This window comes from Tachypleus tridentatus, chromosome 4 (genome assembly GCF_004210375.1).
Source record: "Tachypleus tridentatus isolate NWPU-2018 chromosome 4, ASM421037v1, whole genome shotgun sequence".
NCBI lineage: Eukaryota > Metazoa > Arthropoda > Merostomata > Xiphosura > Limulidae > Tachypleus > Tachypleus tridentatus.
The window spans coordinates 81,831,128-81,844,529 of NC_134828.1; the positions used below are offsets into that span (position 1 = coordinate 81,831,128).

Below are 13,402 nucleotides of genomic sequence, written 5' to 3' on the forward strand. Positions count from 1 at the left end.
TAGGAACATATAATGATATTCAAAATTGATGGTTCTACTATAAAGTATTATAAAATTATTTATCTGATAAGGTATTTAACATTTATTGAGTCAACAAAAATGTTCTGAAATGCAATGTTAAGCATAAGTTTTAAGCTTTTATTTTTATTGTTTCACTTGTTTTTCAAAGCGCAAAAGTTTTCCTTTCTTTCCAAGTTTACTCAATCGGGTTGAGATGATTGGTTGCAAAGCAAACTCTGTAGATATTTGATTTAGCTGTAAACATTTCATCTAGAATACTTACACGTGGAAAAGATTTTTCTTAAGTTAAGAAACAAGAATGATATTTTGGATTGAAAAATTAGAATACTTACTATACTGTAAAGATCTATTCCCGACCTGGCAATTTTTCAAGTTTGGAAGTCGTTCTGGTGAAAGCACAGCCTAGTAGAAAAAGAATACATTATCTTAAAAAACAAAAAAAAACTAGGCTTTATATCATGGTTTATTTATTTCAGTTTCTATGTATAGTCATATTACATGTTCTAATTTTAGCATTTTAGTAACTGAAAGTTATTACTGTATATATGGCTTTGAAAAAAAATCTTGCAGCCCAAAGTTTTAAATTATGCATCATAAAATTTCTCATTTTCAAATGAATACAAACTGTGCATTAAATGTGACAAAATTTGAAATTTTGCAATCCTTGTCTGAAGTAAAAGCAGCTGATTTATACTTGACTTCATCTAGTGAAATTCAGATTTTAATAATGCAATGAACTACTAATTATACAGTCATATGGAAAAATGTTGCAAGTATATGATTATATTAAACTAAGAGCTTTAATTATTAAACTTGTATTTTTTTATACTTTCTGAAAACATTTGAAGCAAACTTAACTATTTAATTCATCCTCACAACTGGTTTTGGCAAAATCTCTTTGGCATAGTTTTTACTAATAGAACATATCAGATCTTAACAAAGGCTTTCTTTTTCTTTAAGTAATTAATTTTCACCTCACAAACCAATCACTTGTCAACTCAACAGTAATTAAAATAAAAAAAGACAATCTGCAAAACAAATTAGAAATGCAGTGTGTGAAAATGATATTATCAAATATGTATTCAAATATTACAAGTATATACCTAATATTTTTTAACTTTGTTCAAAATAACAACTAGTAAAATTAAAAAAAATTCTCACTGAGATAATGACAATGATTTATAAGATATCAATTTTAAAAGTCAGCATAAAAGTTGAATGGATCCTTCTCATAAAATAAAAATCTGTTTCAAAATTTACATCTTATATAAACTAAAACTTCCATTTAAATTTTTTAATTTTTACTTTGGAAAAATTATGTATTTCACTTCAAGATCTAATCTAAAACAAACATTATAATATAGTTAATCTCACTTTCATCAGTTCATATTTATTATTAATTCAGATTGCTTTAAGTATGCCCTATGTTTAATTTTCAGTGTGTATAATCACAAGGCACAACTTAAGTTATTTACTAACAAATCCTGTATCAGGAAGGTGTGAAACAACATTGTCTCAAAAACTTACAACAATGGGAAACAACAAGCAATATTTAATTAGAGCTTGAAGCTTTAAAGCAAGGAAACACTAATTTTTGACATTTGGACTGTACTGCAATATTGTATTCAGCACTTTTATAGTTATTGTTGCACAATAACATGTACATATAGCATACACATAACTAAGACATCCTGTTCCAATGTTTTTCATAAAATCTAATGATTTAAGTACCTCAATTAAATGGAATGTTGTGTAAGATATACAATAAAATGTCTAAAATCTAACCACTGAATGATCCTGCATAAACCTATAAAACCATTTATGTTGCACACAGAGAAACATTGGTAATTAAACCTTTACTCCAATAATTTACTCCAATAAATCTGTGTAATGCGATTTCACACATCATTACAATTCAATTTCTGTAATCTATACTTTTTATAGATCTTCTACCAATAATGTGTTACACATTTATGCAACTAAGCTAATATTTTAAATTAAACTACAGCTGTCTAACATACCTCTGCAATAGCAGTATAGAAACTGCGTGCTACTCCACTTCCTTCACCAGGTTCATCCTTAAAGGTCACTTTAACACGTGACACTGCCAGAGGTGGAGTGCTACCTGCTATCCTCCGGCTATTGTGGGTGTTTAGTTCTTTAAAGGTTTGTTGTAATAATGTTGTTCTAGATCGATCAACCTAAGAACAAATCACACAACAGTAAGACAGAACCTTAGTGTAATTAGAAAATATGTAAAACTTGCAAATTTTAAATGTTAAGAGATCTCTTCTGGCAAACAAATTTTACAAACGAATAAAACTTTCTTTTATCTAATATTAAAGATATTCTTACAGTGTAGTAAGCATTTTTGAAATTATTAAAGTTTCAATACCTGACTATCAAGATGAAAACAAAAAGCTATCAGATAATCATAAATACTCTAATAAGTATTATACTGTATCAAACTTGTTAAATTATTAAATATTCAGTACAATATATGGAATTATGCAGTAAATAAAGACTAGTTTTTTCACTAAAGAGCTTCAAATCAGTATATATACTCTTAGCAATGATGCTTTTCAGACAAACAATTTGGAATCATGAAAGTATGGCAATTCTTAAACATATAAATAGTCAAAAGTATTCCCACAAAAACCTTCCCTAGCATATTTTAATAGCAATAGGTTACTATTTGTTTTTATAGAAATTTTTGTTATCCATATAGTTAAAGTAAGTGTTTCATTATCTGCTATATAAGATCAAATTCAGTAAAATTACACAGAAAAGCAACATAACAAAACAAGTTCTGTCGAAAAACTTTAAAATTAGTGACCATAATATCAGATTACCTTTGACAAATTCAAGTCTCGTTGTTGGGAATTTCGTAATTTTTCCATTTCCCTCCTGAATCGAGCTTCCTTTACAGGAAAACCACCAAGTTCACTAATGACAGAGCCTGGTTCTGCACCCACATCATCTACAAATACTCGACCAAAGAGTTCAAGAGAAAGTCGCCACCTCCCCAATAACACATCATGAGAAACTAGTTGGCCAAATGTGTTCTGAGCTCTGAAAAATATACATATTTATAACATGATTAAAATCATTTTCTCCTTGTTTAACAACTAAACATTCAAGAAAAGCATTTGCTTTTTGTATAATCTTACATGCACTGTTCCTCAACTTTGGACCTACAGAAAACACATCAGGTGTCAAGGCACTCAAGTGACTCTTTAACAGTTGAATGTAAGCATAGGCATCCTGTAAAATTTTCTACTAATAAGCTGTTTCACAATGAGCTTGATTATTTTTTTATATTATTTGTATTTATATGGTAGCTATGAGTTAACTCAAGTTAAAACAACAAAATTTAATAACTTACAGATGCTGCAGGAACAGATGTTTACCTGACTGAAGTTGATCCTGGCCCTGAGCCTAATGATGTTTCTTGACAGAGGAGACCTGAATCTACCCTGCTGGAAGTAGACATACTAGTATTGGACATGGTTGTTGATGGATACAGATAGCTGGAAGTAATAGTAACTTCAGCCACGGGACTTGGTGCTGACGTGCAGTGAGACATACCAGAACTCTGGTCAGATGTCAAAGTACTTGAAGGTCTGAAAGATCCAGCATGCACAATAACACTGGACTTCACAGGTGATGGAGCCTCCCGCTTGCTAGGTGCAGCCACAATGATCGGAGCTCTTGAACTCTCCGTAGAGGGTGTCACTGACTGGTTGTTGGACTCACTTCCAGAGTATAGTCCACTGGCTCCAGGAATACCTCTATTAGACAGGGATGGAAACCATTCAGCACTAACTGATGCTTCACTGACCATAGCAGAACTTGAAGTGGTATTAGTAGCAGAAGCAATAGAAAATGAATTGTTAGGAAAAGTTGGTTGAGCCTGTGTCTGGGTGGCATTAGCCATCTCAAAATCTGTTGATTCTTGTTCTGGAGGTGGAGGTGGAACTGGAGGAAGTGTAGTAGGAAGTGGTGGAGCAGATGGAAGTGGTCCACAGCTGGAACTATTTGTAACAGAAGTAGAAGCAACAGTGTGGAAAGGATATAAGGGAAAATGTTGGCTGTGTAGATCACTCCTTATAGATAAGCCAAGCCTGGTTGGTAAGTTTTCATAGAGGTTATATGCAGAACAAGTTTCATGAATGGTTTCTCCCGTGTTAGTACTTGGGCCAGTTTGTCGTGGAGTGCTGAAGAGATCTTCTCTTCGAGCATTAGGGGTTAACAGATGGGGCTGGTCTGCTAAGGGTAAGGCTTCAGACAATGGAGTGGCAAAAGGGTCAGGGGGAGGACAGCCAAGAAACAAAGTAGATTCAGAACGTTGGAAGAAAGCATGTTTTCTTCCCTTGGATGTAGAGAGTGGAGAGTCATCCTCTGCATTGTAGATGTCCATCAAGACAGAAGGAGTTTCATCATCATCTTGATCCTCATTATCATTTTCATCCTAGAGAAATATTTTCATCATATTACAATCATCATTGTGAAATGAACTTACATAAACTAGAATATCTGAATTCCCTACACAGAAGTTTTGGTTAATTCATTGCAAATGCTTATGCCTCCTGAAAAGAGGCTAAGTACTGCTAAACCTATTCTGAAACAACATAATTAAGATTTTCTTTCACCTTTATACAGGTATGAAAATAATGTTATTAATGTGTTTTTCCAAGATTGGTAAATAAAATATTCCAAAAAATAACTTCTTAAAAAATAACAAAACATTACAAATTTAGCCATATATATAAATCAAAAGTCTTACATAACAGTCTTTTATTGAATGAATTTTAAAAATGTTACTTTGTAACTATTAAATTCAGTTCAATATAAGACTTGTGTGGTTAAAGTATTCAACCATTTGTAAATAGTCATTCTTCATGACATTTGAGTGTTTTTCAATTTTATTTTTACAATGAAATATCTTTAAAATGATTTTTATGCAAACATTCAATTTTGTCATAATTTTAAGAAATAAGAAGATAAAAACAATCATAAGCCTACTCATATTTACAAGGTTATCATCTCAATTACATTTATGATTTATTCCTAAATGATAAATCAATTAAAGTAATACATATTGTAAGAGATGAACTAAACAATTCCCACAGAAAAAACAGTAAGGCTTAGTTCTCGGTGAGAGAAACATGCCAATTAAACTTGTGCTGTTGTATTATTTGTTAGTTACTTTCTGTTTTCTGACTTCTGGCTATCTTTTTACCTTGTGGCTATTTACCTGGACCATGGTTTGCTTATTGTCAATGTCCTAAAAATGGTTAAGTGAAAGCTAGGCCAACTACTCTTTCTTTTCAAATATTCCATGATCATATTATGATTTTACTTCACTAAAATAAAATAATTCCTATTTATTCCTATTTAGAGCTTTATGTTTTTAGTGACAGATCATTGATATTTTATTTCCTCATTTATTTTCATTATATTGATTGTGAAGGTCATTCATGTAACATTCAGTGTTGGCTAGGAGGATGGACAATGGTTGGTATTGACTTATGAAATAGTAATCCAGGTTATACATTGGCCACTTTTCCTAACTGTGTACAATGCCTATGGGCAAAAACCATTTTTCACTGCAATAGTTTGTACTTCACACACATTTGAAACATGACTAAAACAAAAGAAAAATTCCCCTGTCAAAAATAAATAATCGTGGGTGTAATTTTAAAAAACAAAACAAAAAAAGGTAAAACAAAGGTAGATGAACCACAAAACCTTTCTTTTTCAGTGCATCACACAAGAAAGCATTCTGTCAAATGCAACTGATGGACTTTCATTTACAGACAAACCTGAAGTCACACAAAACATATTTTGTTTCAGAGAGGTATGTTTTTTGTGAATGAATGTGTAAATTAATTCAAACAGACAGCTCACCAAACACAGGACATGATAATATCAATGCTGTTGCTTTTTAGAGTTTGACCAACACAAGTGTTAGATATTTTCACAAACAGAATTGTGCTCTATCTTGGCTGCACAGTTTGAGTTTCAATACTTTTCACAAGTGTGAGAAAGAAGTCAGCAAGGTAACTATTCAGCATGTGTCAGCAAGGTAACTATTCAGCATGTGTCAGCAAGGTAACTATTCAGCATGTGTCAGCAAGGTAACTATTCAGCATGTGTCAGCAAGGTAACTATTCAGCATGTGTCAGCAAGGTAACTATTCAGCATGTGTCAGCAAGGTAACTATTCAGCATGTGTCAGCAAGGTAACTATTCAGCATGTGTCAGCAAGGTAACTATTCAGCATGTGTCAGCAAGGTAACTATTCAGCATGTGTCAGCAAGGTAACTATTCAGCATGTGTCAGCAAGGTAACTATTCAGCATGTGTCAGCAAGGTAACTATTCAGCATGTGTCAGCAAGGTAACTATTCAGCATGTGTCAGCAAGGTAACTATTCAGCATGTGAAAGTACGCACATGTTTCAATGGCATTTGACAAAGCTTCTTATCCTTTTTCAAGAAAAGTTTTAATACAATTTTTATTTCAAACCACAGAATAAATTACAATATTTTATTACAATATTTATAGCTCTTTATGATAATTATCCATATCCCAAGCAGTGTAATTTCCATGCGGCTCTAACAAAGTTGGTTGTACAATGTAAGTTTTGATTCTTACCTTTGTCATTTACAGCAAATGTATCAATATGTATTGCATGCTTTCAAACTGATATTTCTGGTGTTGTAATTGCTGTAATAAATATATCAAATAAACCTAAATAATTCTATTTTTCCTGGTTTAGTAACAAGAAGCACTGCTCCATAAGCAATTTACAAAAAAAGATGTACTGTTACAGACACTAGCAATGTGGACATGGATGGAGTTTCATATATTACTGAGTTGTTGAGAAGGATGAAGTAAGAGAAGCTACAGATATAGGTACACAGCCAACATAGGAGTAGCAATTATGGTCAAAGGACAAAAACTTATTCTTGGCTGTAAAAAATAGAATTTGTTGTGTACATACAGCAGCAGGAAAGAAAGAAAAGATCAAGCATACTTATTACAGAAACTGGAATGAGTTCTTGTGAAATGGAATCTAATGTAACTGTAAAAGGATTCTAAAGGTGAGAAGAAAAGTCTATTTATATTCCTACAAAAATATACACCCAGACTCAAATGATGATAGTTCACAAAATACTTTTTATAGCTCCTGAGACATGAGAAATTCACTGGAAAGTCAATAAACTATTATTTGTGGATAAAAATGGAAAGCAAGATTATGGGCCTGAGTTAGAAAAGCCTGAACTCCCTAAATCAGAATTCTTAGAACTGAAAAATGAATTGTTAAAAAATTTCAGGTTACAAATGAACAAACAACAACAACAAAAAACTACAAAAGGTCAATACAACAACTTGGAGCTTCTCATTCTGGAGACATTTGAAGGATGAGGGATACCAAAATCATACACATTTTATAAACGTAAAATGTTTTTTTGTTTTATCATACATGATCATGCAAACTATTTATGTGCATTGACTGTGTGTATGTGTTCATAGTTTTATGTTAATCTTCAGTTAACACGTATTGATACCATCTTTCAAAAATTGCCACCATAGAAATCCTGACAAAACCTGGCATGTAATTGAAATTAGCTCATCAAACTTTCAGTTTTCCTATTCTGAACTTAGAGAGTTTATGAAATACAAGATTGAATTATTTCCCTGTTCACAGAATGCCTAATATATCACAGAATTTTTATTTGTACAATAATTAAATACCAACCCCAGTAAGTGTTTTTTAGTAAACAGCTCATTCTAGGTATAAAATTTCCTGCATTATGAAACCACAGTTGTACGCAAGTCTTGGGATTTTCATTGTTTTACATAATTGTAAATATTTATTTCAAGTTATATTAGGCCTCAGAAATTGCAGTTTTATAAATTTCATGACTTGTTTTTCCTCCTCTTCTTTTGCTTATTTCAAACAATATGTTGTTTTTCAGTGGTAAATAGACAATGTAGATACAACTTTCCTCAGGTTACTAGACCTGATGGTGTAAAGAATGTGATATTTCCAGTTAGAAGTCATTGATAGGGGTAATAGCTTCCCCATAACGTATAAAATTAAAAAAAAGAAACCAATATAACAAGTCAGATGATTTCATTATAAAAACAAAGCTGGTAATTTCCATTGCATGAGAACTTGCATGATCACAGATAAGATGGTACTATGAATGTACATTTTGTTTTCTTCATGTTAATAAATTGTTCTGCATGATAGTTTACCAGACACCACTTTACATTAAATACTAGATTTTATTTATAACAATGTCTGGATAGCATTTGCTGGGCTATTAAAGTTGTGTAGGTTTCTATATATTGTTGAACTAAACATAAGAAAACAATTCAAGTTTTTGAATACTATACAATATGTAAGGTATATGTAGGGTATATTTATCCAAAAGAATGGTACAAACAACAAAGATAAATCCATAAAACAGCAACAACCCAAACCTGTATAAATTCATATTAATCAATTATATTTTGGGTAATACACAGCATATAACTGAAAAATTCCATATAAATCACTAATAAATTTTGGGATGATCACTTAACTGTCTGGGCTGTTTAATATCAGCATATCAGTTTCACTGTTACTAGTTATATTTTAGAATGGATGATATGATTGGTTTATACAGACCAATCACTGAGACAGATTTGTAACAAATTAGGAAATCTAACTGGAAAATAAATGACATGGATGTCATTCAAGAACTTATCAATGCAAAAGGGATAATATGTTACGTAGGCTACACCTATACTGTGCATCATAGATTAATTGTAGCATAATATATTCATGCTGCCATCTATTGGTGTTAACAGTAATACTTAGCTCTGAAGGAAAATCTTAAGTTCTACAACGGACAATTCTATTTAAAAAAAAACAAAAAAACAAACTACATAACAATAATTTCTAAATCACTGATTAAACAAAGAATACAATCTCCATTTCAAAATCAAAATGAATTCAAATTTTGTTTTAGTTTATATAATTTGATTGCACATCAAGGTTCAAGATTATTAAAATATATTGTGAAATGACATTATATTGTGATATTAATATTTACATGTTTAGGAAGACTTACCTGATCATTCCAAGCATCCAGAGACAATCCATCACGAAGATCATCCCCTGCAGCGCCATCTAATCCTGACCGCATGTAATAGATGAGAGCATCAAACACATAAGCCACATGCCTAAGGGAAGATATGTCAATCACAGGAAGAGAATCAAAGTGTTCATTATGATGAGCTCTCATTAGGGAAAGAGCATAAGACAGAAAATCTCTCCGAGCCGATACACTGTCAGACCCTAAAAAAGATGCTTATAGTTATGGTAATTTCAAAACAGTGTTAGGTTTGTAAAAGTGTTTAAAAATTATGATTTAACAAAGATTTCTAAAAAAAATTAAATAAAATTATTTTTAACCAATGTACAAAATGCTTAACAGCTATACTAACTTTCAAACAAGATTTTACATCTAACAATTACCAAAATTCATACTACTTCCCAGATGTGTGAGTATCAAATTTAACGATAGAATTATACATTTACTAACAACTAAAACTGCACATTAGTTTCACTATACGAATTGAATTTTGTATTTAATATTTTGTACAGTTTATAAATAATAATGGTTTAAAGGTGACACGAATATGCAAGTGTTGAAAATTTAGTGCATTAAAATAGCCATCAAAACAAAAGTTAAAAAAATGTTGGCCCTTAAAAGAGAAACTGTCAAATTCAACTATTCTTTTCCACTGTCTGGCAGCAATTGCCAACTTTTTTTCTAATTCTTCTTGAATGAACTGCTGATGATAAGGAAAATATAGCTGGCTAGCAGCTTCTGCTGCTAATAGAACTGGCTTCAATCAAATCTTGAAGTTGTTTTTGTTTGTTTTGAATTTCATACAAAGGTACTTGAGGGCTATCTGCACTAGCCATCCCTAATTTAGCAATGTAAGACTAGAGGGAAGGCAACTAGTCATCACCACCCACCGCCAACTCTTGGGCTACTCTTGTACCAACGAATAGTGGGATTGACTGAACATTATAATGCCCCCACAGCTGAAAGGGTGGGCATGTTTGGTGTGATTGGGATTCAAACCCACAACCCTGAGATTACGTGTCGAGTGCCTTAACCATCTGGCCATGCCACGCCTGTCTCTTTATTAGCATTGTAAAGTGAGATTGAGATAAGAAAATTAAATTACGACAACACATTTCTAAAGGAAATATTAAGAAAGAGGTCTAGGGTGCAATAAATTATGAGTCAAGTGCCTTAACCACCTGGCCATCTTGAAGTTGTTAAAAAAAAAATCAGTACTTCTACACACTGTAAATTATGAGCATCAGAATGTATCTGATGTAATCCATGTATTGAAACTTTGGATAACTTTAAGAAGAAACTGTTTTTGTTATATTACTTGAAAGATATTAAAACATAGTTGTTGTGAAAATGTACCTTCATTATCACAACTGCATTTTTATATTGTAGTAAAGTTTATTTATAATATTCAAGTTTTTCTGTTAAAAGTGTTATAAAATTATCTGTAAATTTCTGGGTTATCATAAAATTAAAATATATATGTTATTGATTCCTAATTTATGTACTACAAATACAACATGACCATCAACTATGTTTATTGTTTTAACTTACAATTATAAAACCAAAATAAATGATCAAATGTAATGGCCACTTATAAAACATTAGTTAGCTTCCTTGCTCTACTCTGATCACAAATGCAAGTTATTCATTAAATAAGACATGTTAAAAAGAAGTATCCTCTTAATTATAATATCCTTCAAGATAAATATGCTGGTTTAATAAATACAGAGATGAGCTAGTTTAGCCAAATCAAGCTAAACACGAAGAGTAAAATTAAAAATTACCTGTCTGGGTAAACCGGCCACGGCGACGGCTGTCAAGTACTTGTAGGTTACGAGTGTCCTCATTACGTCGAGTAAAACGAATATGTTGAATTGGTAAGGAATGAGAGCGATGAGGAGGATCAGAAATGTTAGCCAATGCACTTCCAAACCGTAACTGAGCCTCAGTGGAGTCCATAACTGTAGTAAGCCACTCCCAGGTGGGTTTCAAGCGGTATTCCAAGTAATACTAATTATAAATCAAATAAAAACTTCTTAATTAAGAGTTTATTGCTATAAGACACAAAGATTTGCCTAATTTAACAGTGTTTCAAACCAGAATAAGTATCACAAACAAGCTACATACGCAAGGAAGATGTTTGTATAATTCAATTTAAGATGATAATATAAATATGATCTAACTGAATGAACTAATTAACTAAAGATTGTATTTACTGGGCAGTCTTTGGTTGCTAAACCAAATAAGCAAGAAATTAGATAACACCTTTCATATTATAACAAGTCAATCAACAAAAATAATAGTTAACATGTAAGAATACTTTAGAACCAGTTTCCTTATATAATATTTATGTTAACTTTCACAGGTAACTGGTTTTTATAAACTACAGAGTAAATAGAAAATATTTCACAATAATGAACTGCATCTGAATATATGGCTAAGTATATTATTATAAAATAAGTACAATATTTGGTTACAGGTTGATGCAAGATAGAAGAAAAACTAAGTTATTAATTGCTGAAAAACTGATACCGATCAACAAAACATTTCAGCTGATAAGTATCACATTATCATAAATAGATTTATAACTAATAAACATTCTCAAGTTTAATTATTGGTTTAATTTATAAGAAATACTAATAGACAAATCACAACACAAACTTTATTCATTTTCAAGATTTGGTATCATAGTGTTAATAATTGTTGATAAATACTTAGTATGTACACAAATAATCTAGATTGTACAATTTAAGACAGAAAATTTTAAAATTAAAACTACCTGTAAATTATCTGATTCTTGATATGGTACATCTAGAACACAAGCTAAATTTGGAGTAAGGGCAGTGTAATCTTGTAACATTGTTAGGAGATCTGCAATCTGACGAATTACTATTGCAAATGCTCGAGCCAGTGAGACAGAAGTTGTTGTCGTGGTAACAGCACATTCCTGAGCAACAGCTGCCGCAACAGACGTGTTTGCATTTGTAGTGCGTCGAAGAGAAGAATGATCAATGTAAATTATTCCACCAGATCCTTCAAACAAATCAATGTTCAAGTCATACAATAGATGTACCAGAACTAACCACATTTCAACCAAGTTAATAATCACAAAACAAACTATAAATTAATTAAATCATTAAATGCCAAAAATAAACTTCTGGGTTACACACAAGTAAAACAAACAATATAAAAGACAAACAGATTTGAAAATAAAAAAGATGTGATAAAAATCATCATTTTTGGATGTTTATATTGTGAAACTGTAGTTATTAACTGACAAGAAGGACTCAAATCAGCCTTTATTTCCTCACCAGAAGCAGTGACTGTGTTACGACTTTGTTCCCTCTGGCGTATTGCCCATTGCATGTGTTGAGGAGCTAGGTTTGGTCGTGGGCCAGTCGCCCCTCCGCCACTAGTTCGTCTCTCTAGCTGTTCATCTAAAAAAGCTAGTTCCTCTGTGTCAGGTTCTGTCTCCCTTGCTTCACTCTCTTCTTCTTCTTCAGCATTAGAAGACTCTGCTGAATCATCTTCTGAGAAGTAAGGTAAACTGGCAACACCTAGAAAAAATAATATATGACAACAAGTGCAAATGTTTTCAATAATACTAATTACCTTACAGTAAGAAAATTTTCACTGACTCTAAAAATTTCCCTCCTAAAAAGAAATCAATCAATACAGAGTTGCTTACCTGTATCTGAGCCAGCAGTTGCCCCTGTAGTAGCACTACGTTGAGCACTGGTGTTGTCCTGGTTACTTTGATATGATGCACTATCTGGGTTGCTGTCGCTGTCACTATCACTTTCTATGATAAGTTAAACATGAAAGCATTATTGTTAAAATGTAATACGAAGGCATGGTGGTATGTTGTACATCAACTTTTTAAAATTACTGAATGAACTTTATAAATATTATAACTATACAAAATAGGGTACACAAAATTAGTTGATTAAAATAAAGTATCATAAATTGAATTACTTCTAAGGTTTAAAAATTATGTTTCTCCTAGCTTTAGGTTATAAGGAAATTACTCCATAACTCTGTGAACAATTTATTTCAGAATTTTGTGAAATGCTACAAAATTTTTATTCACAGACTCTATGGAACTAAGCCAGTTTTCAGTTGCCATTGCCAACTCTTGTATGATTGTCTGTATTTGCATTTTTCTTATAGCAAAGCCACATTGGGCAATCTGCTGTGTCCATCTAGGGGAATCAAACCTCTGAGTCTAG

At 31.8% G+C, this 13,402-nt stretch overlaps 1 protein-coding gene across 1 annotated transcript in view; it reads right to left on the reverse strand.

Annotated features, from left to right (window-relative positions):
* hyd (E3 ubiquitin-protein ligase hyd) overlaps positions 1 to 13,402 on the reverse strand; it is a 112,753-nt gene that overhangs the window by 13,239 nt on the left and 86,112 nt on the right. Inside the window, 9 exon segments of the mRNA XM_076499590.1 lie at positions 354 to 423; positions 2,043 to 2,222; positions 2,874 to 3,093; positions 3,432 to 4,492; positions 9,150 to 9,376; positions 10,958 to 11,183; positions 11,953 to 12,206; positions 12,485 to 12,730; positions 12,862 to 12,975. Of these exon segments, the coding sequence (XP_076355705.1) occupies positions 354 to 423; positions 2,043 to 2,222; positions 2,874 to 3,093; positions 3,432 to 4,492; positions 9,150 to 9,376; positions 10,958 to 11,183; positions 11,953 to 12,206; positions 12,485 to 12,730; positions 12,862 to 12,975 (2,598 nt within the window).